Raw genomic sequence first — 27,796 nt, forward strand, 5'->3', positions numbered from 1 at the left:
TTATTGCCTACAGTACTCCAACTTCTTTTAAAAAAATGAATTGTTTGCAATGTTTTTCTTGTCAGCTGAATATTATTTTAATTTAATCTGATAAAATCAAGAAAGTGATTTCTGACATATATATAAATTTAAAGGAAATTTCAAATAGAATTATTTTTAAAAAGTCACAATATTTTAACATACTCTTAACAGAAAAGAAATGCCAATATTGACTATATGTTGACTAATAATCAATCCACCAAATAATGATAAAATAAAAAAAAAGAAAGAAACCGACATATCAGCAAACAATCTTGGAAATATGAAGGGGGGGGACCTATGAATAATGTTCTAATTTAAACAATATTCGATTTTTCATATGAAATTAATTCTATTACAAAGTACCCATGAATCAAATGTAAGCATAAAATTAAATTATACTAAAAATATTCCAAACAAAAGATGTCTTGTAACTCTACCAAAGATGTTTGCTTAGCTTATTTGATTATCTTGACCTATTTACAGATATTTCATAATTAAATTCCTAAAAAGAGGGATGATGATTATTTTTAAAACCAAGCTATACCTGATGTGCCTGCCTGGGCATCACTGGGGCTTGTAACTTGATTGTTCTCACCAGAAGGGCTATGCTCAGATTCATTTGAACTCTGAACTTGAGGTTGAATAGAGGCAATGTTTTCAGGCCAGAACCTCTGCACGGGCCGATTTGACTGAGTTTTAGATTTTTTGGATTTATGATTAGTTTCTGGGTTACTGGCATCAAGCATTGGTTGCAAAATCCGTCTTCTCGCATTGATAAACCTATAAAAAAATGAAATATTTACTTTTCTGGGATCATAAAGTATTATATGTTGGATATTTCAAGCAAATATAGCATGATTTCAAGTTGCATCATACCAGTTATTCACTTGTAGCAATGTTAGATTTGTTTGGTGAGCAATTTGCTTCTTTTCGTCTTCAGTGGGATACGGATGCTATAGAAATAAAGAAGCAATATTAGATGAGATATTACAATAAATTGCAACAATTAGATACAAGGTACTACTATATAAACAAGGTTTTACTATAATTTTACAAGCAAGCAAGGTTAAATTAAAATAAATTGCTAAGACAATGATTTTTGGCAAGAAATCATGTTTGCTCAATATGCTAATATATTGAATATAAATGTTATTCCATGTTTAATAATGTAAAGAATAATTTGCTTAGAATGCTATTAAGATGCTATAGTGTATTGAAAATATTTAGGAGAAGTTTATTACCTTTTTCTGCTTTCCTTCCTGTTTTGGAATGATTTTTCAAAGTAATTATTACATTCTCAAACAATTAAAGTAAAGATTAAAGGTAATTATTGAAATTTAATACGTGCATACAGTAAATTTCCTATTAACATCAAAATACATAGTGAGGCATCTGTTATTAAGTGTATTTCAAAGAAATCCAAAAATTGTTGACAAAGTACACACATTTATAATAGAAAACCTACACATTCAACTATGACTTACTGAACAATAATAAGAGCAGTTAAAAAAGCATATATTTAACATTTCAAAATTCAGTACCATTCTTGAAAAGCTGTAAACTTGTGGTACTACATAAAGATACTTCAATGACAACAGTTCCTAAATACAATAATCTTAATATGCATTTTAACAAATCTTACTGCTATAAATGTCAGCAAAATTTAAAATTCAAATAATTATTAACTATTAGAAAAACAAACTTAGTAAAGAAAAAGGAGATAAAGTTATTAAGCTATATTTTTATATATACTTACAACAATGTGCTGAAATAGCCATGACCTCATAATACTGGTGGCATGTTTAGGAAGAACGCCTCTTTTCTGTTTCTTTTTGCTTATAAGGTCATCATCATCATCATCCCCACTATGTATTAAAGGTCTGGGAGCTATAAAAATTGAATACAATTAACCCTGATAATACTAAAACTTTGAAGTATTAATATTAGAACAATGAAAAAATAAAACCATACGTGAGCTACCTATGGTCTGTATCCTTGTATCTTGAGCCATTGGTGAGGCACCTATCTGTGATAATGGTGTGCTCCCATGAACTATATGAGCACTGGAATTGGGGCTGACCTATAACAGAAGATATTAGAAATATAGTGTAAAGATATCAATTTAAAAAGTAGTAGACTTCCATTTAGTAAAAACTTAATAATATAGACTTTTTTCATTTAAAAATAATTTTCTGATTGCTTCTTATCAGAATAAAAAGAAATGAAAAAAAAATGCCTACTCTGGACTTTTATAATATTTTCAAAATTATTAATATAAGTTAGATAATAAATTATACTTAAAAATTTATTAAAAAATAGCAAGGGCATTATTTATTGTTTACAATTGCTACCTTATTATTTTTTATAGCAACATTTCTGAATTTTTTTCCCCTTATTTGTGTATATCTTGACTTACCCTCACTCTCCACATACTCCAAGCCCCTATCCCCATTATTTATAATTGTTTGTACCAACATACAGTTAACATACATATACAGGAATATGTTTATCTTTGTTAGTTAAACAAAAATGGCATATATTTGTGAATGTATAAAATATTAAATATTAAAAATATCTCATTTAATTAGAATTTTAAGTCTGTTTGGCAGCTATCAGTAATTTAAAATTCTCATGAGAAATGCCATTTACAACAGCATTTTATCTTTTCCCTAATATTCAATCTGTCTATCGATGTTCACCATTGTAATTTTTTTTTTTCTAGATACCTCACCGTAAGATCATTTAATGTACTCTGGATGTATACATGACACAGGTTAAGAAATATTAGTTCATTGGACAAGTTAAATTTAATTCTGAAGTTCTGTGTTAAACAACAATCCAAAACTGCATTTATGTGAGTTAGGATCCCACTGATATTATAGATTCCAATTTAATGAAGCTGGTTGTTCAAAACAAAATGTCTCATTACCAAGAGATTCCTTATTACCTAGGTTGTTCTATGAGAAAATATTGCAAGCCATATTGAATTAAAACATAGAAATGCAATTTTACAATGTATTTGTCTTCTCTCTTTTGTTCTAAGTAATGTAATACCACGTTAATTCTCTTTAGAATAATACATTGAGCTAATACATTATCTAAATTCATTATTAGTATGCCTCTCTCCTTGAGGAATTTTCATTGTTTGCTTTACTGAATTAACAGAAGAATCTAGCTTTCCATAAAGCTACGCTAATAATGGTATTTATATCATTACAATAATTAAAGCCAAATAAATTTAATTAAAAACCAAAATTCAAATTTGTAATATTAGCAATAAAATACTCCAAAAGAATATGTTATATTATGTTTTTCAGAATAAATAACCTCAAATATCAATGTATAAAACTTGCAATTTTGTGTAACACTAAATTAATGTGCAGCTTCATGCCAATTATAAAACATTTTTTAAAACTATTTTCATTTTTATCTCACAGCTGTTCATATGATGCTATTTCCAAGATGTTCATTGTGTCTCATAGACAAAATGTACACCATTTCAGGTTAGCTTTGCCAACAAAAGCAAATTTAAAACAGGCCTTTAAAGGAGTAATATTTAACCATGAATGCAGCTTAAAATTATTTCCATTTAAGTAATTACTGTGATTTCCTTTAAAAAATGCTTTTTAAAATACTATGCAGTCATTCTGAAACAAATGATATACATCTTCTCTATATACTCTTCTCTTCTTCCTTCACATCTCTATATTCATTACTGTTGGCCTAAGCAGTGTAATAGAAGTCTTCAATCACTGCAGAACACTAACTATCGGGTTAAATTTCAAAATTTCCCTTAGCCATTGTAAATTAATACTAAACATTGTATTGATTTGAAATTCATTTGAACAATTGATTCAATTTTTTGTAGAATTTCAAGAGTACTTCAAATTAGAGTAATAAAAATCTTCAATTTTCTGAAGAAAAAAAAAATCTGCACAAAATCCATGTATATATGTAACACAATAGGGAGAGAATTTTCTGTGATATTAGAAGAACAAGAAAGTGATTGAATTGTGTTTGAGAACTTTGATTGATTCGTTTGGTGAATTTCATAAAATCAACCACTTAAATTATAAATACAATTAAATTTCAATATTTCAAAAGGTTTTAATTTATAATGACATTTTGTTTCATTCCAAAAAATTTCAAAACTTACTGTATGTAAACAAAGTGCTAAGTTATTTTAATTGCTTTGTAATAAAATTTAATAAAAATTTGTATAAATTAAAACACAAGAACTTCTTCATAAATAGCAAATGACAAATGGTGAAACAGAGGGAATCTATTAATGTTTTTAAAAATACTTTTGGTGACATTTTTATATGCATTATTACAATAATATGGTAATACTTTTTGTAGTAATAATATAACATTAAAATCAATAACTATTAAAATGATATGATAATGCACCTTTATCAAAATTTGTCTATAGTTCAATATTAATAGAAATAAATACAAACCTGTATGGGCTGAGCCATTAGACCTTGTGGTGTCTGCACCATTTGATACAAATTTCCCCCAGATACAATTTGGTTCTGATTAATATTATTTACAGGCATGGGATTGGGAGAAAGACCTGGTTGTAAGACATAGTTATTGATAGTACCATTGCTACCAGGAACCTGAAATGTAAATTTTTAATCATTAATGAAACTTAAAATAAAAATATTCATTGTTCACTGGTTATTTAAAAAAATGAAATCAAATCCTAGCATTCTTTTGCTTTAACAAGACAAAAATCTCAGAATTTAAGCAAACATAACTACATAATACATAATGAACATATTATACCTTGAAGAAAAGGTAATGATATAATATATAACTTTTTTCATATAAAAATGCAATAGAGGATGTTCAAGATATGTATTCTTAATAGAAACAGCTAAAAATTGAGAATTTTCTCTTTGCAAACCAAATAAAATGAAACATCTAAGTAAAATTTTTACCATTCAAGCTTAACAAGTAACAATATAAATATCTAGCTTTTATTTAAACTGTACCATAATAAAAGACTTACAAATTAAATACAAAGGAAGATAAAATATTAAATAGGATTTTATTGTGATTTTTTTAATATGAGAAACATGGATATATAAAATGTACTTTTGCATTATGAGTATGCAAACTCTTAAAATATACCTATAAGCAGTGAGTAAAAATTATCAGTAGCTTTAAGGAAAAGAGAAAAAAAATTATTTCTCCAAGATCTATTTTCTATCTAACCACTTATGGAAATACTAATTTTCATCTTTCTTCATTAGCAATCTGGCTACTTATCCAACATGTAGCAATGCAAAAGGACAAGAAAATGTATAGAATTGGAAAATAAAAATTTCCCATATTGATTAATGTTTGCAACAAGTTAATTTTGATCTGTCAAGAAATCTACACATCAAAATTAACATCAGATAAAAAAAAAATGAAGTAGTACAATATCAAGTTCTCACCCAATGGGCTTAGAAAGCTGAACATATATTCAATCAACAATTATTTTTCACTCTTCATGGTGTTTATATTCTTCCACTACTTTATAAATATCCTGCCATTTTTAAATTCTAGTTTATAAGTAATTACTGGTGCTATTAATCAGTTTAATGAATTTAAGTTAATTATTTTACAGAGATTTAAAAAATGTTTAGGAAATATATATTTTTAAAATCAATTCCAAATGTTTAGATTTAACAAGAAAATCATCTAGTCAATATTAATTATACAATTAGTCAGGGAAAACTTTTTTTTAAAATAATTTCCTTAAATTTCGTAAATAATTTTTTCAGATGAAATATTTATAAAAATCATTGAATTTTAGGATAACATTACTTAATTAATATTTCTCATCTCCCCCCCCCATTTCTTAAGAAGAGTTGGATTTTGCCACCAATCATTCTTTTAATTTATTTTTGTTTCATCTCCCCCCCCCTTTTCTATGATCCAAATATGTTTATCAATATTCGATTTTTTTTTTTCCCATAAACACAAATAAGTGAATTCATAATATTTCATTTTTCAAATCCTTACTCATATTAGAATTGTTGTTTACTGTTTTAAAATATATTTTTTAAAAATTTTAGCTGCTACAATTTAAGCAGCATTTTTTTTTTTTTAGATGTATCAACTTCTCTTTATCAACATTATACAATTATTTACTTTAGAAGAATTTGCTACTTCAAAAATAAATTTTTCCCTCACCAAAAATTTTATGCAGTCATTGCACTACAAAATAGCATTTTACTTTTTAGATAGTGAATCCATAAAAGGTAAACATATTCAGATATTAAATGTTCCATAAAAATATTCAGTAAAAATTTATTCCTTTTTATTATATATTCCAAAATCAGGACTAATGCTTCCTTTTCTGAAAAATTTCAAGTAAATTCTTTCAAATGACAGCAGCTGTATTATTTTTTTAAGCAATTCCAATCAACTATTAAAATAAAAAGTATCCCCCCCCCCACACCTAATGAAACTATTTAGCAGAAATATATTTGCCACAATATAATTGTCATTACTTACCAAATTTGGCTTTTAGTTTGATCCTTGTTAAGTGAGTTAATGAATGGTTAAACCTCTATTAGTTTTTATTACATATTCAAATGAATAAAATGTTTTTGAAGTAGGATATTTCGTCCTTTTGTATGTTTTTCCTCCCTTCAAAATTATTTTATCAGTATACTTCGTGGGGACAAAAATTTCTATCATTAGAAACGACAATGAACAAAAATGCTATTGCCCTGTAATTACTCATATTGAAACTAAATCTTACAACAATATTGAGTTGAAATGCTTTTATAAAATTTTTAAAAAAATTAAAACTTTAACAATTTATAAAATTGCAAATTTAATATTAATTATAGATCTGATATCTAAACATTTGCATTAAACATAATTCTAAATTGTAATTATCTAATAAATAATATAGAAAATTTTGAAGAAATATATAACAATATTTATTTATATTAAATAAAAATCATTTATCAAAAATTTTGTAATTATTGTTTCAATAATTTTGCTTTCTAAAAACTATGTTTTTTGTAGTTAAAAACTGACAAATATTTAAGCACATAAACACACACAAGAAAGTGAACAAGAAACATGAAGAATAAACTTCGTTACTAAAATCAGAAAGCAAAAAAGTAAACAAACTATTCTTACACTAGAGTAATATAACAAAAATCAAATTATTTGAATCATCAAAACATGCATTCTGCATTAAATCAAAAAGTTATGAATTGAAAATATTGATGATCTCTTTTTCATCTTTAAAAAATATCCTTTTTTTTTTTTTTTTATAAAAGGGATGCTTTTTAAAATGGGGTTTAAAAAAATCCCTTTTTTAAGTCATCTTTAATGTCATGTGAATGCTAGGATGATACTATATTTTATTATCCATTGGTCTTAAATTTTTAAGGCTTGTTAAACAAAATTTAAAGCCAAAAAGAACTCGCAAATAAAATATATGCAACAGGTCAATGTGATATATTTTAAGAAACCACTAACCAAAGCACAAATCAGACCATTTTTTGATGTGTAATGATGGGTAATCAATTTCATATCCATAAAAATAGATTTTTACTATCCTCCTCGTTTTTTTTAAAAAACTTTTGTAACATCTTCAAGAAAAAGAATACGAAAATAAGAAAATTTAAATGAAAAAAAAAGTTTTATTTACTGGTAATGGCTGAGAGCTACTTCCACCACTGGAAGGTGTACTTGACCCAGAACTTGGCATGTTGTTTCCAAGACCAGGATAATCTGGCCTCAGTAAATTCTCACTTTGCATTTTGTTTTTCAAACAAGCAATATAACGATTGCAAAAGTCTTTACAAAGTTCTTGAACTTTTTCTAACTCAAGAAGATGAATTCTTAAAACTTGTATAGCTTTAACCATCTGAAAATGAAAATTAATTAAGTTTGTAAAAAAAGAAAATAGCATAGGTCTCACTTTTTTTTAATTAACAATTTACAATGATGAATGAAAATTTCATAGAATTCTTAAAGCAATTGATTAAATAGGGGAATACTACATACCTAATTAAGAATTATCCAGCATTCCTAATAAATCTAATAATTATTTTATTATTTACTAAGAGCAATCTAAAAAATTTAAGCATTTAACTACTTTTTTTAAATTTAAAATAAAAACTAAAAGCAATATTAATTTGAAAAAAAAAACTGAATAATGCAACTTTTAAAATAAAATATTAATATTCTTTTCTAAGCTAAATATAAATATCCTATCTAATTATTACAATTATTATCTTGTTCATAATATAATGTAATCACGACAATAAAATCATGTATGCAAATTAATAATAACAATAAAATTGCAACTAGAAAATTACTATGCCTTCAAATCTATTATAAAGTTAAAACATTCATATTTTAAAATTATTTTTCAAAAGATCAAAATCAAAAATCTTTGCAATATTTATAATTAGATCAATATTTTTCGATATACATACTTTTTAAATAGTAATTTAGATTCGACATATATGTATGGAGATAAAAAAAATCAAATAAAACATTTCTAATTTAAAAAAATCATAAAAACTATGTAAACAAATTTTTATTACTTACAAATTTCAAATTCATTCTGAGTATAAAAATACAAACTAATATCAATTTCTGTTTCATACATATAGCCAGTAAGAAACAAAGCTAACATATAATATAATTAAATTTATAACTTACTAATTATCAAATATAACATAATAAATATATTCATAAGCTATTAGATTGTATCCATCAATTTTTAAAAAATAAAACTACATTTGAACAATGAAAGTGTTAAAAGTAAAATCTATAATCAAAATAATAATCAAAACATTTTTTCCCCCTTTGCATTCCACAGAACAGACTACTGGATCTAGATACGTCAAATTTGGCTAAGACACACTTTGGAAAGAAAGAATGAGTACTTTTGCATCATTTTTTTAAAATTTTAATTAAAAATGTGGGCATCTTTTGTTAATTGCTTCTGAGAATATAATCACATGAAAATAATTTTCACTTTATCTTAAATTCTTTTAATAAAATGCATTTACAATTTGACAATTTTAAAAAAGATATTTCAAAAAATATTTGCAACAACTTTTCATTGCTGCAATGAAATTAAAATTATCTTGACTGTATCTTGCATGATGTCATCTTCCATTGACAAAATATAAGTAATGAAGAAAATGCTTTTTTTTTTTTTTTTTCATTTTTTTTAGCAATGAAGTAACATATTATTTTATGAAATTTTTTATATGATCTATTGATGTGGCACTCTATTATATTTAAAAATATATTCAAAATAGTGAAAGATTATATTTACTATCCTTTCACTTTTTTTTTTTTTTTTTTTTTTTTGCTGTTATGTTTTATATGCCGTTAAACATGAATATATAATTAAATTAAAATGCATTACAACATTTTAATGCTGAAATCAACAGCTCATTTTAAATAAGGAATAAAATAATGAAGTTATAGTACTACATTAAGCAGCATGCAAATAGATGCTACATAATACAGGCAGTTAAATTTAAAAGAAAATTTGATGATCTTGTAAGACTATCACAATTTGATGCTAAAAAATTTAATTAATGGAAGCATGAATATCAAGCTCTACATAACAAATTTAATTCAAAACAAAAATATATTTCCAGAAAATTATATGGTGGACAAAGGTGACTACAAGTAAATATAAATAGTATCTTAAAAGTAACCTTTATAGTATGTGAAAGTGTCTATATATAATAAATCAATATACACATAATCTAAAATTGACTACAATGTCTCTAACGGCAAATCTTTTAAGATAGGGATTTTTTATCTCAAAAACTTTAATAGGATTGTGACTCCAATGCTGAAATCAAATGCTTCACCGTTACAAAGATAACTCTCTAAAAAACAATTACCATTATTACCAAACATTATTTTATATTTGTCTTTTATGCAATATTCTGGCAGCAAACAAATTTCTTATTAAATGCTAATATTATTACTTAATTTGTCTGTTTTAAAATAACACATTCTCCTGTTTTATAAATTATTTTTAGCACTGATAGAAGAGCATGGATTTCATTTGTGATGTTTTAAAAAAAATATAAGGATAATATTTTTGAATGGCTGTCAAATTTTGAATCATGATTTTTTTATGAAGAGGATGATATTTTCAACTGCACTGTTTGTATTTTAGTGCTTTTAAAAAGTTACCCATTCAGTGCTTTTAGTGAAGTTACATATAATAGATCATTTTAAACTAAATCAGTGATATTCTACACTTTGACTCCAGAGATTTATTACTATGGGTGCTGCAATCAGTCTCGCATAACAGCAAACATACATATTATATAGTAGCAAATGGCTACTATATAATATGTAGGCATTAATGTCACAACACAAGCCTTTTTTCATTCATGTCTTATTTAACTCCATAATGATATAAATATACATTGTACATTTACAAACCACGAACATTCAATGAAACAATAAATGCAATGAATGGCATATTTTATCAAACTTTTATTACTTAAAACACTTAGATAAATTCTACATGAAAAAAATATTATAATGTGAAACATACTCTTGAAATTAAAATCTTCCACTGAATTGAAAATCTTAACAAACAGAGAATCATTTTTATGCATAGAGTTAGCTAATCATACATGAGATGCTAAGACATGTTATGCAGAAAGATGTTTAATAAATCTTTACAATAATTATCACTTCCATTAAATTAAATTAAATATATTTAAATCTTAAGAACAAATATAAAATAAACTAAAGTTCCTGTTGTTTTATTCATTGCAAATCATTTTATTATAAAAAATCTATTACTGCACTTATATAAACACATACCAAATTCAAAATATGATTGGAGATATCAATATCATTAGTTTCAAGAATAATTTTCTAAAGTTTCAGATTAAGAGCTTCTCTAGGCAAAATTTGTTTATTTGTATGGAATTTAATTTCTAAAATTCCAATAAGTGCCACTGATTAACACAAACCGATTCTAATATATCTAAATAAGGCATGAATCAGATCATCAATTTTATTTTCAGAATTTCCACATTGAACTTTCAAAATTCTGACAAATTTATGAACTATTATTAACTAATTAATACACAGAATCTTATATAGGAAGGTTATAAGTCACTTTTATGACTAAACTGAAAAAAAAATTATTATTTCTGTTTTGTATTGATTAATAGACTAATATATATTTCCAAACTCTATATATAGGGAGAGTTTGGATATATATATATATATTACATCTTATAAAAATTTTAATATATATTTTTTTTAAATAATTTTATAAAATGCTTTCTTTTTGTCCATTTCCCTAAAAAAATTATTTAATATATTTTATTTGTATCTTGGTGAGTTCAATTGCATTTAAAAAAATTTAATGAAACTATAAAGTAAGTTGATCATTAACAGGTTTATAGACAACATAACTCATGCATGTATGTTTATCTATTTAAAGATATGATCAGAAAAATGATATAATTTAAACTTATAATATGAATAGAATAACTAATAAACAAAGCTTTCTAAAGAGATGGTTAAAAAATAGGTCTAGAACTGCAAATTGACAGCTGAAATGTAAAAGCAACTGTTAATAATAAGTAAATATAGCTTTTTTAATAATCATTTACAATGAAGTTTATTTATCATTCTATAATCTTATATCCATACATTAAGGAACAAACACAAAATACTAATCCTCATACAAAAATATAAATTGTGAATGACTGAATAGTTGACATACAGGAAAGGTGTTACTGATGTTTAATGAATATGAAAATATTTTGAGCATGAAAAATGCTCATGAGAATAAAAGGAGAAAAGGGCAATCTAAAAAAAATATACTGTAGCAAGATTTATGGTTTTTATTTGTTTGTTTTTGCATTGATATAACAAATAATATGAATCAAAAAATGTCTGCAAATGATTGTATCATTAAGAGAATTGTGGGTAACTTTGAATAAGGTCATTTAACCAGAAATGCAACTAATGAGTTCAGAATTTTCAATCCATCAGGAAAAGGTTTTATAAAATAGAAAATAGGCACAAGAAATTGTAGTACAGATCAATAAATCCAAAATATAGCAAATGAATTTCATTATATGGATAACTTAAAACAGCTTAATCATTACATGAATACAGCTTACAGAAAATTTTGGATAATTACTTCCAAACTGGTACAAGAGTCAGGTACACAAGTCAGAAGCGTACTTAAGAATATCTCATCAGTGACTTAAAGAGATCCAACTATGTTGAGTTGTTTATCAGTAAATCAGATGTATTCAATTGAGAATTTTTAACAATACAAAAGATATGAGTGAGTGAACTTACTGACTATACAAATCAGTACTGAGAAAAATATATTGATGAAAACCAATTTTAAATATTGTTTAATTCAATGAATACATTTGGAGGGAATTCAAAAAATTTTATCCTTCCAACATCTTGGAAGTTGATCATTATAAAAGTAGTAGTGCATGGTCAAAAAAGATTTTGTATTAAATGGGTGCACACAACTTTATGTCACAGAAAAGGAAACTATGAAAGCCCAAAAATATTGTACATGAAGCATTATATATAAAATAATAACTCGTATTTAAATTTTCATGTTAGTATTGAAAAATTTATCAAGTTCATAAATGATACTATTTGTGACATAAATGATAATATCTCATTGAAAAAAAAAAAAGAGAATTATAAACTGTATCTTATTTTGACAGAACATGAAAGGAATGCATTTGAGAAGTGCAATCCACCCCATTAGAAACTGCAGATCTTATTATGATTCTTAAGCAAATAGCAGAAGAATTAATCTTATACTTTCCCAAATAATCTGATTAAAATTATACACATTGAATACTGTACATGAATTACAAGGGTAGGTCAACACATACCGAAATAAAGCTTCATAAAAAATTATATGCAAATTCTTATTATACTTTGGCTTATTTCTAAAAATATAAATTGATATATTTCCCCTTTATACTCTGTATTTTCTCTCTCCCCCCCCCCTCTCTCAGTGTGTGTGTATGCGCGTGTAATGATATCTCTTAATCCAAATCCTAATTACTTTCCACGTTTTCTTATCTTTGTCTATTCCATATTAATTTCATTCTAAAAGGTTTTCTTATTCCCTGATTCAATTCTCAGGTTTTATTTAATTAATTCTACACAAATTCTATAAAACTGCTTGCATCAGCATTTTCTCATGCTCTAAGTAAAGGGATAAAAATCCTTAATGCTTACAAAATTCTTTCAAAAATATTAAGATTCCCTATCTTAAATCGACATATGTCAAGAAATCTCTAACAAAATATCATAATAAAATCACAGAAAAGAAAGATGTTGGCCTCTTCTGCTCTTGTTTCTCAATGCAGACTAACGCATTCCTTACCACTTACATAAATCATGCTTTACATGGTGAAATAAATTGAAGTTAAAATTTTCAAAAAAAAATCCTTTTTCTCAGCCACGCATCTACTAATATATATATATATATTAGGTTTGTTTGATATTATATTTGTACCTTTTTTACATCAAACTAAATTATTTTTTACAAATGTTAATTGACGACAATGTATATATGTATGTGAAGTTCAAGTATAGGTCAAAAATATTACTAACAGTAATAATATTTTTTTAAAAAAATAAATTGATTACATTTAAAAAAATATGTCATAGTATCAGAAAATATGAATGTCATATGTCAAATAAACAAATTAAAAAATGATCATACCAAGCTATCTACATCAGGATCATCGCTAAAAAATGGTTTTCTATCACGCTCTTGATGCTGAACAAATGCTTGAATGTCCATGTTGAAACTTTCTGAAGATGAAACTTCAGCACTTTGTGTTGCTAATTCACACTTTTCAAATAATAAGGCTAATAGAGGGAATAGAGGATGCCTTCAAAGAAAATAACACACAATTTTAATATTTCGTTGGAGCAGAGAGTAAAAAACTTTGTACAGCAATTTATTATTTGCTCAAAGCTTTCCAAAGAAAACAACCGCACATAAATTTATTTTTTCTAGCAAAGAATTTTATTGTGCCCCAATATTTGTTCATTAGTTTATTAGTTTTTAAATCCATAACAGTGGCCAACTTTCCAGTTTGAGTTGCACTTGTCTAGTGCAATTAAACGGGGGGGGGGGGGGGGGGGAATTCCCTCATTAACATCCTACAAACAAAATTTAATTGTAAAATTATTTATATCCTATTTAAATACAATTCATGCTCAAAAAGGCACTTTGAAAAAAAACTTTAAATGTCCTTTTCAAAATAAGCTATGTGATAAAATATTTGCAGTGATAAAATGGTAATTAAAATGAAAAAAAAATTGCATTGATTTGATTCAAGGACAACTACCTCATCACAGAGAAAAATTAAGAATTCCAGATGCTTTAAATTTTTCTCTGACCTTTTATTTTTTTCAGAATAGGAAAAAAAAATCAATATATTTTAGAATTATTTTTTAACTCTTTTACATTAAATAAGATAGAGCACATTCTTTAGATATTAAATCAAGATTATATAATTTCGTTACAATACTGAAAATTTAAAATAAAAAAATTAACATTTTATAAGACATTAATTACTGAAGTGAGGCTCAAAATTTCTTCATACATTTTATTATGAATAAATAACTTAAAACAATATTCCTTATGAATAAATTTTTAAAAAAATTGTAATGTAGAGCCTTTAATGTTCCCTTTTTATTAAAAAAAAAAAAAAAATTATATGTATCAAATGTTGTTTCACTGTTGAATTATTTATTAACTGATTTTGGTACCCTGCATATAAATAATAATCATTTAATATATTGCTCATTATTTAAAGTCTTTCTCTTTATATCTTCTTAAATTAAATAATAAAGAAATGAAAATTCTCAAAGGCAACTTTTCTTTCTTTCCTTTGTAGTGCTTTAAATTGTATACTATATCACATATATATGAATAGCTAAACTTTTTTCCTATTTTTACATGCATCTATTAAACTCGATTTGTTTCATTTATGTAAAGATGGAATTTTATAATTCACTTACTTCCTAATGTATTACAGCTCTGAAATTTTGTACAGCTTTGTGCTCTGGATAAGAATACATTATTTTAATATTTTCATAACTTGATTATCAATTAACAGATTAATTCTAATTAAATTTTGTTTTATAACAGGGGTGCAATATTGCAATGAATTTACAAAAAAAAAACTATTAGTACAATTGTAAGGTGTTTGTAATAATAAATAAGTTAAAATCTGAAAAGCAGAAAATTAAAATTTCAATAACAGGCTTCTATTAATGTACTAAAAATCTAGGATTTATTTTTTCCCCCTTTTAAACATTTAGTAGTCAAAGCAACACAGCAAAGGTGTGAAGCACTAAAAACAATATAATACGGAAAAAAAAAACAGAATAATTATAAGAAATATGCATATCATAAGAAAGGAAATTTCTAAAAATTCCATAAAATGCTAATATAAAATATGAACTTCATTAAAATTCAAAATAACTTGTATCAGCTCCTCACACCTTTAAATTTCTGCTTTGAAAACCAATTTTTTGAAAAAAAATGTCAATACATTAATAAAAGAAAGTTTCTTTTACCTTTATTATTTTGATTATTCATGCTGCTCTCAAAATCTGATTATCATTATCTATTTATATATTTTCTAGAAATTCCATATAAAAATTCTTGAGATTTAAAAATTTCATTTAAATTTTTAAAAAAGGTTTGTTTATCTACTTTAAAATTACATTACTACCCCTGAATAAAGTAACGTTTCAAATCAAAATATGTGCAAAATGGCTTTTTAAATGAGATAACAGCTAAAAATGTGTATTAAATGTAATTGTCATTAAATTTATATTCAAGATGAGTAATCAAGCTGTAATCAGCATTTTTGGCAATAATTTCAATGTATTTAATAACCATTTAGCTAATATACAGTAAGCAATTTTTTTTATATAAAAAAAAAATTTCAATGTGAACTTTTAGCAACTTTAGAAAATCTGTTCCAATAAACAATAAAAATATCATTCAGGCATTTATGATAAATATATATTTTTAAAAATATGAAAAAAAAATTATCATACTTATAAACAGCTCGTTTATCAGCTTCAAACTGAGCTTGTGTCTGGGGATCTGTGGGCACATTCTGATTAGGAACAACCATTCCTTGGCCACCACTTGCAAGAGCGGCTTCAGAAACATCCATGCACTGACCAATCATTGAGATGTTAGAATCGTGGTAATCTTGGATAGTTGTTGGAATTCCAGTTATAATTTTCCCCCCTCCAGGAGAAGGTTCTTGCATACTTGATAAAAGTAAACTGAAAATTAGAATAGACTAAGAACACAAAACAACAATTTCAAATAAAAATACTGCAGAAATTTTTTTCAACTGGTTAATATCTGGCATTAAAATAAATTAAAACCTTACAGCATAAAAAAAGTTTTTGTAATATGAAAGTAAATTCCAAATAAGACATTTTGTTATATTTTTTGACAAATTTAAATTTTTAAAAATTGGTATGTTACTTAAATTAATTTAACTATATTCAAAGGCAACTTAAGATTACAGTCCTCAGAATGTTATGAGAAACTGTATGTATCATTAATAAATAATGCAACTTGTATTCCTATAGGATAAGGATAAATATAATGATTATCTACGTTTTGTTCAAATATGTCAGTTATTTTTAAAAACATCAGAAACATATTCAAATGTAGAAGATGACACAGTAAAGTGTTCTAATTACAAACAACTTGAATTCATTTTGACAATAAAATTATTATACGATATCTAGATTAAGTGGGACCAGACCTCTTCTAGACTGACAAAAAAAATTCTTAGAAAAAACGAAATTAACTAATAACATATTAATTAAATGAGTACATCTTGTATACTTACATATAGTATTAAAATATTACAACTTGAACATTTAAGTGAAAGGCAGGTGTTTTGCTATCTTTACTCATTTTTTACTTGGAAAAAGTTTTCTGCAGATACCCTATCCCCAAAAGATTTGACAAAAGTGAAATTTGGACAGTCAGACACTGAACTCAGTATGCCACTGAACTTGGAACTTCCAGAATTGAATAAGAAACATTATAAGTTTACTGGTTTGCATAAAACTTGCTTACATGCTTTTTCATTTCTCAATCGTAGCACGGAAAATATCTAAAAATTGTGTTATTGAATTAAATTAAAATTCTTAATTTACAACTTAAATTAAATTTTAGAAATACCTATATCTTTACAAACACAAAAACTATGCTTCTTTTATAAATGCAGAAACTTAGTTCATTACTTCTTATCTACTAACAACTAAAATTAAATATAATTTCCCAATCTAAGAAGCTACCACCAAGTTATGAATTTTATGTTTACAACTAAAAATCAGTAAGTTATTGAGTAATTTTCCAGTAAAATGGAATTAATTATAACAAATCTTGTACAAAGATATTTATAAAACATTTAAAAAATTCTGAAAGAATACAATCCTAAAAAAAGGATAAAATATTACATTAAAAAATGAATTCTTATGATATTTAAAGTAAAAGCTGGCATATTTATACATAAGAAATTCTTAAACTAATAATGTCACAAAGAGACCAAAAAAAATTTTTTAACGTAATAAAAAATTTTTTATAAGAAAATAATTTTACAGAACCACAATTCTGTATTTTAAAAACATGTTTCATATTGTTGCTGCATTTGTTTCCCATTTAAATTACTTGATTATAACAATAATCAAGCACATAACAAGTTTTTCTCCATCATAATAAATCATTAACCAATTGGTGAATAACAATTCAAACCATTAATGCATTTTAAATGCTTATGATGAATGCAAAAAAAAAAAAAAAAAAAAAAAAACTGCAATTACATTAATCAAAGTAAACATTATAATGCAATTTTAAATTACATATATAACAGTATATGGAAAAAAAAATAATGTTCCAAGATAATTATTTTGATTTAATACAATATTTCTCCATTTTCATAACTTGCATCTTCTGTAAATTTTTTCCAAATATCTTTATTTAATTTCTAGTTTATCAAATTTATGCATTCCTTTTTGAAACATGAAAATTCAAAATAATTATTACTTATCAATTAAAATTAATAATCATTATTCAGTCAAGAATTTTAAAATAAAAAAATAATAACTTTCATGTGAACTACCTATTTTATAAAGTTAATTTTTTTTTAAATTATTATAAATTCTTCATTATCATTTAGTTTTACATAGATCAGATAGTATCAATTTTTCAATTAAATTAAGTAATCATACAATGAAAATTACTTGAAAATTCTATGTAGTGAGAAATACATGTAAAAAAATGTGTAAATTTTTTTCTTACTTGGAAGAAATACTACACATTTATTACTCTTACCCCTGATTAATCTCATGATATCACTTGAACATGCTTTGCCGAAAGTAAGTTGACACATTTTCCCGCTTTTATAAAAGAACACTTTAAAAACACAGTCAATTATAAACCGCTTACGAAGCGCGCTAAAAAACTCCAAAATTACAGAAAATATTTGTCAACAAACTAGCATTTAACAAAAAAAAAGGCGATACATAAAGGCAGTTTATTGTTTTTTAATTTTATTTTTCTTCCTTTCAGCTCTAAAGAATGACCGCTACAAATATCTGTACATACATATCGATTACTTCTATGTCATTAATTTAAAAACCGGCGAATAAATCTTTTTATCCGAAGCAACCTAAAATCAATCACTAGTTTGGCTAATATCGATAAACTATCTCGAAATTTAACAAGATAGCTCGGGAGCGTATAGATTGAACCACTTGAGTGGCAGCTTACCTATGTGTCAGTCTTCGTCAAAAATGGCGGCGTCAATTATCGCTGACTATGGCCCACCCCAGAATTGACGCGTCTGACGTCATGAGAGCTCCGTCGGGGATGGAACGTCCAAATACCAATAATTCTTAAATTTGACTGAAATGTCACGCAATTTAATCCAAATGCATAGTTAATGCATTTAAAATGCTCTTTTTTGTGCAATTAATTTTTAAAACTTACTTATATCCATATTTTTCTATAGAATAGAAATAGTTGATTTTGGGAAGTGAGCACTTCAGCCATCCCAGGCGGGGCTCTACTACATCCTTGGGTCGTCCTCCACGGCACTCAGCTTTGCTGACATCGAGTAGTGTGAATAGAGTGGTCGCTTGTATGCGACAGTTGCTCCTCCCAGTCGCACACTTCACTAATTGCGCGGGTTACAAATCCCAACGGGGTTTACGTAGTGTTTGACCAAGTTTAGAGTATCCAATTTTGCGTAAAAATATGGTCTTTTGGCAACTTGCGTAAATCAGTGGGCGTCTCTAATTTACCGGTGAAGTGCTTGTGGGATGGGATAAAATAGCCTGATGACAAGAATAAATCTACTTCTGCGTCCAACGGCTGTACAAAGGGAGGGATCTAACCGCGAAGTCGGGAATGAAGAAACCTCTGCGCTCGCTTTGGACGCCGTCCATCAAAAAAGAAAAATGTCCCCGCAAAAAACGAAACCTACGCCTCACATGGTTTTCGTTGGCTGATTAATTTGTTTCGGAGAACGAATATCGTGTGCTTGTGGAAAATGATAGTTTCGTTCTCTTCTCCGTAATTAGTTGAAAGATAAAATTGTTTAAATTTATCGTCGTGAGAAAAGGGACGATCATGGAGTATTGCTATTTGATTCCTCTTCCGAAAAAAAAAACGTTATTTTCTGTAATTGTTTTATGGGTCATTAATTTTAACAGTAGCTTGAAAAAATTATTTTTATCGTAAGCTTTTGAGGAAAATCGATAAGATTATCGAAGCTAGCTTTTTAAAGAAAAAAAAAATATTTTTAAGATAAAATAGCTTTTTTTTTAAAAAAAATTTCTTATATCAATTCTTTTGAATTTTTTACAGGAATTATTTTAAAGCCCTAAATTTCAATCAAGTCATCTCATCACTTCTGCGTATTTAGTTATCTGCTTAAAATTATTAACATCGCAAAAGAGAATATTTAATATTATTATTATTATTCAAAATTTATTTTTAAATTAGGCTCCAAAAATGTTGGTTTTATTACTGCAAACGCATATATACAGTGTCTCACAAAAGTGATGGGACACTTGTGTTTTACAAAAGGAAACTGTAATAAAATAAATTAAAAAAAACATGTACAAAATTTTTGTGGGTGTGTTTCATACTTAAATTTAGTAACAATTATTACATAACATACATTTTGTCAAAATATTAAAATATTAATTTAATAAAAATACAATTGTTTAGAAAGGAGCAAAAAATAGCTCACATAAGTGATGGGACACCATTAGATATGCAACAAAAATCGTCTGAAATAAGCAATAAAAACATTTTTGGTGGTTTTATTTTTACTCAAAAGTAATTGGTAATAATTTATAAAATCGTCTGCAGTATTTCTCTCCAGTTTGTTTTGGAATTTTTGTGTTTTTTAGCTCTGTGCAGCCATGAATGCTAAACAAAAAGAAACTTCGCCTGAAATTCGAAAATTAGTTATTAATTTCCATATTGAACGTGGAAGATCTATTAGAAAAACTGCTGAAACAGTTAACTTGAGTTATTCAATAGTTTTCAATATCATTAAACGATTAAAAAAGAATCATATTATTCAGGATAAAAGTAGACCTGGCAGACCATCAAAGCTATCCAATGGAATAAAGCGAATTGTCGTTCGAAATATTAAAAAAAAATTCAATAAAGAGTGCTCCTAAAGTTGCTGCTGATTTACAAGCATTATATGGAATAATTGTTAATCCTGAGACTATTAGAAGGGTAATTCGATCTGCTGGATATCACGGTAGAGTAGCCAGGACAAAATTCTTCGTAAGTGAAAAAAATAGAAAACTCAGACTAGCTTTCGCAAAATCCAATATAAATAAGAATTCTGATTACTGGAATAAAGTTATATTTGCTGATGAGAGTAAATTTAATACATTTGGTTCTGACGGTAGAATCTTGGTGTGCAGAAAACCCAGGGAAAAATTTCGCAAACAGAACTTGGTGCCAACAGTAAAACATGGTGGTGGAGGAGTTATGGTATGGGGTTGTATGTCGTATGCTAGAGTTGGTAATCTTGTTTTTATTGACAGTATAATGGATCAGTACAAGTATATTGACATTTTAAAGCAAAATTTGAAATCTTCAGCATGAAAATTGAACCTTCATAACGATTTTAAATTCTATCAGGACAATGACCCCAAGCACACTGCTTTGAACGTTAGACTCTGGCTGCTGTATAACTGTCCTGAAATAATAAAAACACCACCACAATCTCCAGACTTAAATCCCATAGAGAATATTTGACAAGAATTGGAATCAAGAATTCGCAAACACTCCATTTCTTCAAAACAACAATTAAAATCGGCGCTTCAAGAAGAATGGGGTAAAATCACTCCAGAAATCACAAAAAAATGAGTCGAATCCATCCCAAGGAGATTAAATCATGTTTTAAAAGTAAAAGGAAATGCAACAAAATATTAAAACCTTTTAAAAGGTAAAATTTTTGGATAAATATTTGATGGAAAAGTAAGTGTCCCATCACTTATGTGAGCCATTTTTTGCTCCGTTCTAAACAATTGTATTTTTATTAAATTAATATTTTAATATTTTGACAAAATGTATGTTATTTAATAATTGTTACTAACTTTAAATATGAAACACACCCAAAAAAGTTTTGTACAAGTTTATTTATTTATTTTATTACAGTTTCCTTTTGTAAAGCACAAGTGTCCCATCACTTTTGTGAGACACTGTATATGCTAAAAAGGTTTTTTTATTTCTGTTATCTAAATATTATTGACACCCGGAAATTTTAAATTAATAAACTATTTCTTTAAAAAAAAAATCTGTCTCTAAAAACTTATAATACATCTTAGTGTAATTATTATTGCTGCTTCTCTTAAGTAAATTCTATAAACAATTGTGGCTTTATCTTAAAACTATTCGCCTTTGGTGACTAGTTTACCCAGGATTAATACTCGCTGGTCAACATATATTCTTGGAGTGGTCAAAAATTGTGTGTTTTTAAAAGATAGTAATATTCAAATCGTAACTCGCTCAGTTTAAGACGCTAGAGTTTACCTTTCTTTTCATTACTTCCCCGGATGCGTATTCTACAGAAAGTGTTATAATCTTCAAAAATTCGAATTCAAGGTTTTGATGAATCTCCATGTTTCACTGAGTTCGAAAAACACATTTTTTAAAGTTGTTTGTCTGTCTGTCTGATGACAAAGAGAACTCAAAAACGCTTTGTGTTAAGATGGCTGAAATTTGGTTCGTGGCTTTTGCATCAAATTTGCACATTTCTATTAAATTTTGAATAAATCAGACAGCAAGTCTCTCTGTGCGGATGTTCGAATATAAATTAACACGATAACTACAAAAGGAAGACAGCTAGATAAATAAAATAAGAACACCTATCTACCATCTGCAGTTTTGATACGTAACAAATTTTATGTCAGCTTCAATGCGGGTTTGATCATCTGGTAATCTGCACGTTCAGAAATATATAAAAGCAATAACTCAAAAATGCAATGACTTAAATATGTTAAATTTTGTAAAGAATTTTGTGATTACAGATGTAGTGTTTCATCAAAATTTCGTTTCAATCGGTTTAGAAAAATGCATCTAAATGACAAATTCGATTTTCGGATACTATTAACCGCATGCCAGGGATGAATCGCCAAATAATTCGCCAAGAATTATGCGATAGATTCAGTAAAAATGTTAAATCTACGCCAAAAGTTAATATTTCACAATTTTTGCACAACGATTCCATACATGGTGTAAGGTCTGTAATAACACCTTTATTAGACTACAAACGAGAAAGTTTTGGAGGGATCACTGGCGCTGGTTTAAAATGCTAGTCATTCGAGAATATTTTACTAAACCATCTTTAAAAGTATAAAATTCGTCATTCATCATAGCATTTATTGACTCAAACTGCTTAAAACAATATTCTTTACTTCAGTTGGACTATTTTTCCTATTAAATGTATAAGCATAATACTGTTTAGAAGTTATGTGTTAGAATTCGACAGTGGATCTTCTCTCTCCCTTTGTGTGTGTGTCTCTCTATCTCTCTCTTTGTCTTTTTCTCTCCCTCTCTCTCTCTCTCTCCCTTTGTGTGTGTGTCTCTCTATCTCTCTCTTTCTCTCTTTGTCTTTTTCTCTCCCTCTCTCTCTCTCTCTCTGTGTCTCTCTATCTATCTCTCTTAGTCGTTCTCTCTCTCTCTCTCTCTGTGGGTGTCTCTCTCTCTGTCTCTGTGGGTGTGTGTATCTCTCTCTTTCTCTCTCTCTCTCTCTCTCTCTCTGTGGGTGTCTCTCTCTCTGTCTCTGTGGGTGTGTGTATCTCTCTCTTTCTCTCTCTCTCTCTCTCTCTCTGTGTGTGTCTCTATCTATCTCTCTTTTTCTCTTTGTCTTTCTCTCTCTGTGTGTGTATGTATGTGTCTCTATATATCTCTTTCTTTCTCTCTTTGTCTCTCTCTCTCTCTGTGTGTGCGTGTGTCTCTATCTTTCTTTCTCTGTCTCTGTCTCTTTCTCTCTTTGTCTTTTTCTCTCTCTGTGCGTATGTCTCTATCTCTTTCTCTCTTTGTCTTTTTCTCTCTCTGTGCGTATGTCTCTATCTCTCTTTGTCTTTCTCTCTTTGTCTTTCTCTCTTTGTATTTCTCTCTATCTCTTTCTCTTTCTCTCTTTGTATTTCTCTCTCTCTTTCTCTCTTTGTATTTCTCTCTCTCTTTCTCTCTTTGTCTTTCTCTCTCTCTGTGAGTGTCTATATTTCTCTCTCTTTCTCTCTGTGTGTGTGCATCTCTCTCTCTCTCTGTGTGTGTGTCTATCTCTCTCTCTCTCTCTCTCTGTGTGTGTGTGTGTGTGTCTATCTCTCTCTCTTTCTCTCTCTCTGTGTGTGTGTGTGTGTCTCTTTATCTCTCTGTCTCTCTATCTCTCTCTTTGTCTTTCTCTCTGTGTGTGTGTGTCTCTATCTCTTTCTCTCTATCTCTCTCGCTCTTTCTCTCTTTGTCTCTCTCTCTGTGTGTGTGTGTCTCTATCTCTCTCTCTTTCTCTCTCTCTCTGTGTCTATCTATCTCTCTTTCTCTCTCTGTCTCTCTCTCTCTCTCTCTCTCTGTCTGTCTGAGTGTGTGCGTGCGTGTGTGAATAGATAATATAGAACTCGTACATCGTGTGTAATGATTTAATTTAAATGCTAATTAATTTTCACTTTTTTTATCCTGAATTACCCCATACTACTCTATTCTAAAATGTTTATTTTATCCCCTTAACAATTCCACATTTTCATTTAATTATTTCCAACATGCGCTCTAAAAAAATTGTTGAATTTGGAGCTTTTCATGCTCCGAGCGAAGGGATACAAATCTCTTAACACTTATGTATTCCTTTCAAACATAACCTAATTCCCTTTCTTAAATCGACACACGTCAAAGAAATCCCTATCAGAATCTCTTAGTAAAATCACTGAAGGGAAACTTTTCTGTTACTTTTCTCTTGTGTCCTGCTACTAACACAAGAACTTCGCCTATATATAAATATATAATACTGAATTGAATTATTATTGAGTTAATAATATTGATATTTTAAAATTTCACAGAAACCTTTTTCCTACATTTAACTTTCTAAAAAAATATATCATGTTTCATGATTATTTCATTTCTGAAAGTTACACTTTTCTACGTTTAATACTCTTAAAATACACTTTTCTGCGTTTAATTTGCAGGAAGAGGTAATTTAATCTTTTGGACTTTTGTATATGTGATGGCAACACTTTGATAATAGCTAATTTTTCTCATGCGCGCGTAGCATACTCATGTGAGTTAAATTTCATTTTTATTTTGTGTGAAAATAATTGTTGGAAAATATACTAAAAATATTTTTTAATTCATTAAAAATAGAAATTTAATTTATGTGTTAAAAATTCGCATAATTGAAAAGATAATTTTTCAATTATGAATTTTAAGGTGATATAAAAATTACTTTTGTACAAATATCACTGGAAATTAACGCGGAAAAACGTCAACGCTTCGCTTAACTTTTTAATTAATTAAAATTTCTAAGAAATCGCTCTGAGCTGTACATTCTGATATCGTCCTGGGTATTTTTATGTGTTCTATTTTTGGTTAAATCTGAGTCAAACAATGTGGCCTGTACAGCGCCAACACAAACATATTAATTTTATTAGTAGCGGAGATTATTTACTTTTAGCCGCCTTGTGAATTTCAATTGTATTTACTTTCTATCAAATATTTTATGTGTGATTTAATATTCTCAATTTGCTCAAGAAGATATTTTTAAATATCAAATTGTAATAAACATGAAAGTTGTGTTGATTTAACAGAATAATACCTGTTCTGTCATTAAAAGTTGTCTGTCTTCCCTTTTCAAGAGAATTTTTTTTAAAATTATTTTTATAATGCATTCTTGATGAAGAAGAACCTCAGCAATTTCGAATTTTTTTTATTTCGCAAGAATGCTCGTAATCTCCAGATAAATTATCAACATTCATTTACTCTATCTTCTTCATTTTGAGAGATATTGCAAGCTAAACGTTCTATACAACCCTCAGCTCAAGAATTGGAATAATTTCGTTATTTTTCGGCGCTTGCTAGTCAATTTCGCTACTTTGAAGCTAATCACCATTGTGCAACTTTTATTTATATTAATATAACTATATTTTTTTTATTATACTCTTTTTTTATACTTCTGTGGCATTACTAATCAAAGTTGACTAACATCAACAAATTAATTTTATTAATGCTAGTTACTTGAGGAGCATATTAATGTCATTAATATTGTCGTGTCTACGATAAGATGTTTTAATTGTTTTGATAAAATGCATCTTATCAAAACAGAAGAAAGTACTATTTAAAATTATGACCACATAATAATAAGAGAACATTATGATTGATTAGCTATGCTAATGAAATTGGGAGATTAGTTAGAGTGAAAATTGGCAAAATCAGTCCACTTGTTGATGCTAGGGCCATGGTTTAAATTTCATTTCGCACTATCTCTAGAAATTGGATATATTATGAGCTGACGATTCTTGATGCCATTACTATAAATACTTTTCAAACGGAATAAAAACAGGCAAAATTGATATATTTAGTGGTGTGACTCGCAAATTCTGTCAAGAATTTTCTCCAACAGATAAAGTACAATGAAGCAACGCTTTTTAAGATATTTCTCAGAAAGAGCCATTAGTTGAGAGGATGACACTGGTTAATCGATAAGTAATTGATATCAAGAGTATAATCGCAATGGCATGTCTGCAGTCTCAGTTTAGAGTTGAAGGTTTGGATATCTCGGATGAAAGTGCCTTTTTTCCACAGATTCTTGTTCAAGTGGGCCTTGCTTTTGATTAATTTTTCGTTGGGAATAAAAAGCAATATTTTGAAGTGGTCTGAAAAAGTTATGTAATCGGTTAAGGTGTTTGCTAAAATTACGAATGCTTCATGCAGGTCAGTATTATTTAGCTTTAAACAGGATCATTAATTTAATAAATCAGTAAAGCAGCCAAGGTGGAGAAAATCAGGACGTTCCCCACAGCGAAAATCGAATTGTAAATAAAGGAGGGTTTTTTTTTTTTTTTCATGTCAAAACAAGATGTTATTTTGATCTGGGATTTTTGAAGCCTCAAAGTGCACGGGCGATTTATCGCTTTTGAGATATCAATTTTTTGTTTTTAGGGTTATTAGAAAATGATAAAGAATGCTGTCACATTTGGCGACTTATCATCAACAAAAAATTACAACTTGGTGCGAATATGTGTCGTGCATCCGATTCTCCTGTTTGGCCAATAAAGGGCAGGGTCGTAAGAAGGTAAGAAGTTATCGCCCGTTGAAGCCCAGAGGAGGAAATGGGAATGAACTAGAAAGAGCGAGGAGACGTATCGAAAGTTATATATATATATACATATATAGGTTCGAAAGATTATGAGATGGAAAAAAACCATCGTTTTCTAAGTATCGACGCAAGCGTAATCTGATAGTCACGTGATTGTCTAAAAAGGTTTAGACTGATTTTTAACGAGAAAAAAAAATTCTGACTTCGAGAAAAAAAATTTTAGAACTCCATTGATGAACTCCAACTTTTGAAATGGTCAAAAACCATCGCTTTTCTAAATGTTGGTAATTGCGAATTATGAGATATATGAGAATATGATGTTTTCCTGTCGGATTGATACCACGTGGCTTAAAAAAAATAATTTTCTCGCATAATAGCTTGAAATTTCCGATAGCAGATTTCAATTTTTATTGTAAATTCATTTTTTTTTCTTTTAAATAAATCGGCTACAGTGTTTTTATCATAACTTTCTCGTATACTCTCTTAACACATGTGTTACCTCCCCTCCCTCAGAAAATTCTGGGTCTCCAGCCATTCCTAAGCGCCAAGATTGTTTACATTTCAAAGCCACTCACATGAATGTTTTGTGCTTCGTAATAATGTAAAGAAACCCGAATATGCCTTTTAGATGCCTTTTATATATTCTGACTGAAAATTTTTAAAACATAATCACATACCAAATTACTTTATTTAAGTGGATGCATTTTTGAATAATCGGTTTTACATGCATGAGAAAATGCAGATGAATAAATGGTCAATTTGATGCATTTACTTCACACTTTGATAAACATCGACATTTTAAATGATAAACTGGTAAATCGAATTTTATTTATTTAAATCGTTGAATTTTTGTA

General features: G+C 27.6%; 2 protein-coding genes across 10 annotated transcripts in view; both read right to left on the reverse strand.

The window, feature by feature from the left end:
- Window positions 1-27,796, reverse strand: part of LOC129969301 (homeobox protein PKNOX1-like) — a 42,700-nt gene that overhangs the window by 7,082 nt on the left and 7,822 nt on the right. The window contains exons 1-10 of one of the 9 annotated variants that reach the window (XM_056083807.1): window positions 19,097-19,497; window positions 18,878-19,012; window positions 16,132-16,353; window positions 13,772-13,943; window positions 7,691-7,909; window positions 4,482-4,643; window positions 1,993-2,101; window positions 1,778-1,908; window positions 898-974; window positions 566-801 (exon numbers count right to left, since the gene is read on the reverse strand). In XM_056083807.1, coding sequence (XP_055939782.1) covers window positions 566-801; window positions 898-974; window positions 1,778-1,908; window positions 1,993-2,101; window positions 4,482-4,643; window positions 7,691-7,909; window positions 13,772-13,943; window positions 16,132-16,352 — 1,327 coding nt within the window. In that variant the 5' untranslated portion in view covers window position 16,353; window positions 18,878-19,012; window positions 19,097-19,497. Of the gene's footprint in view, window positions 1-565; window positions 802-897; window positions 975-1,777; window positions 1,909-1,992; window positions 2,102-4,481; window positions 4,644-7,690; window positions 7,910-13,771; window positions 13,944-16,131; window positions 16,369-16,949; window positions 17,259-18,406; window positions 18,853-18,877; window positions 19,076-19,096; window positions 19,498-27,796 lie in introns of those variants that run through there. The other 8 variants (XM_056083802.1, XM_056083809.1, XM_056083800.1 and 5 more) reach the window with 8 other exon arrangements.
- LOC129968219 (putative uncharacterized protein DDB_G0271982) lies at window positions 23,760-24,203 on the reverse strand (the record flags this gene model as incomplete). Its single annotated transcript, XM_056082073.1, is given in 2 exon segments — window positions 23,760-23,879; window positions 24,135-24,203. Coding segments are annotated over 2 exon segments (189 nt in total), but the record flags the coding sequence as incomplete, so codon positions are not given.

The sequence above is a fragment of the Argiope bruennichi genome, chromosome 5 (genome assembly GCF_947563725.1).
Source record: "Argiope bruennichi chromosome 5, qqArgBrue1.1, whole genome shotgun sequence".
In the NCBI taxonomy this organism is placed as follows: domain Eukaryota; kingdom Metazoa; phylum Arthropoda; class Arachnida; order Araneae; family Araneidae; genus Argiope; species Argiope bruennichi.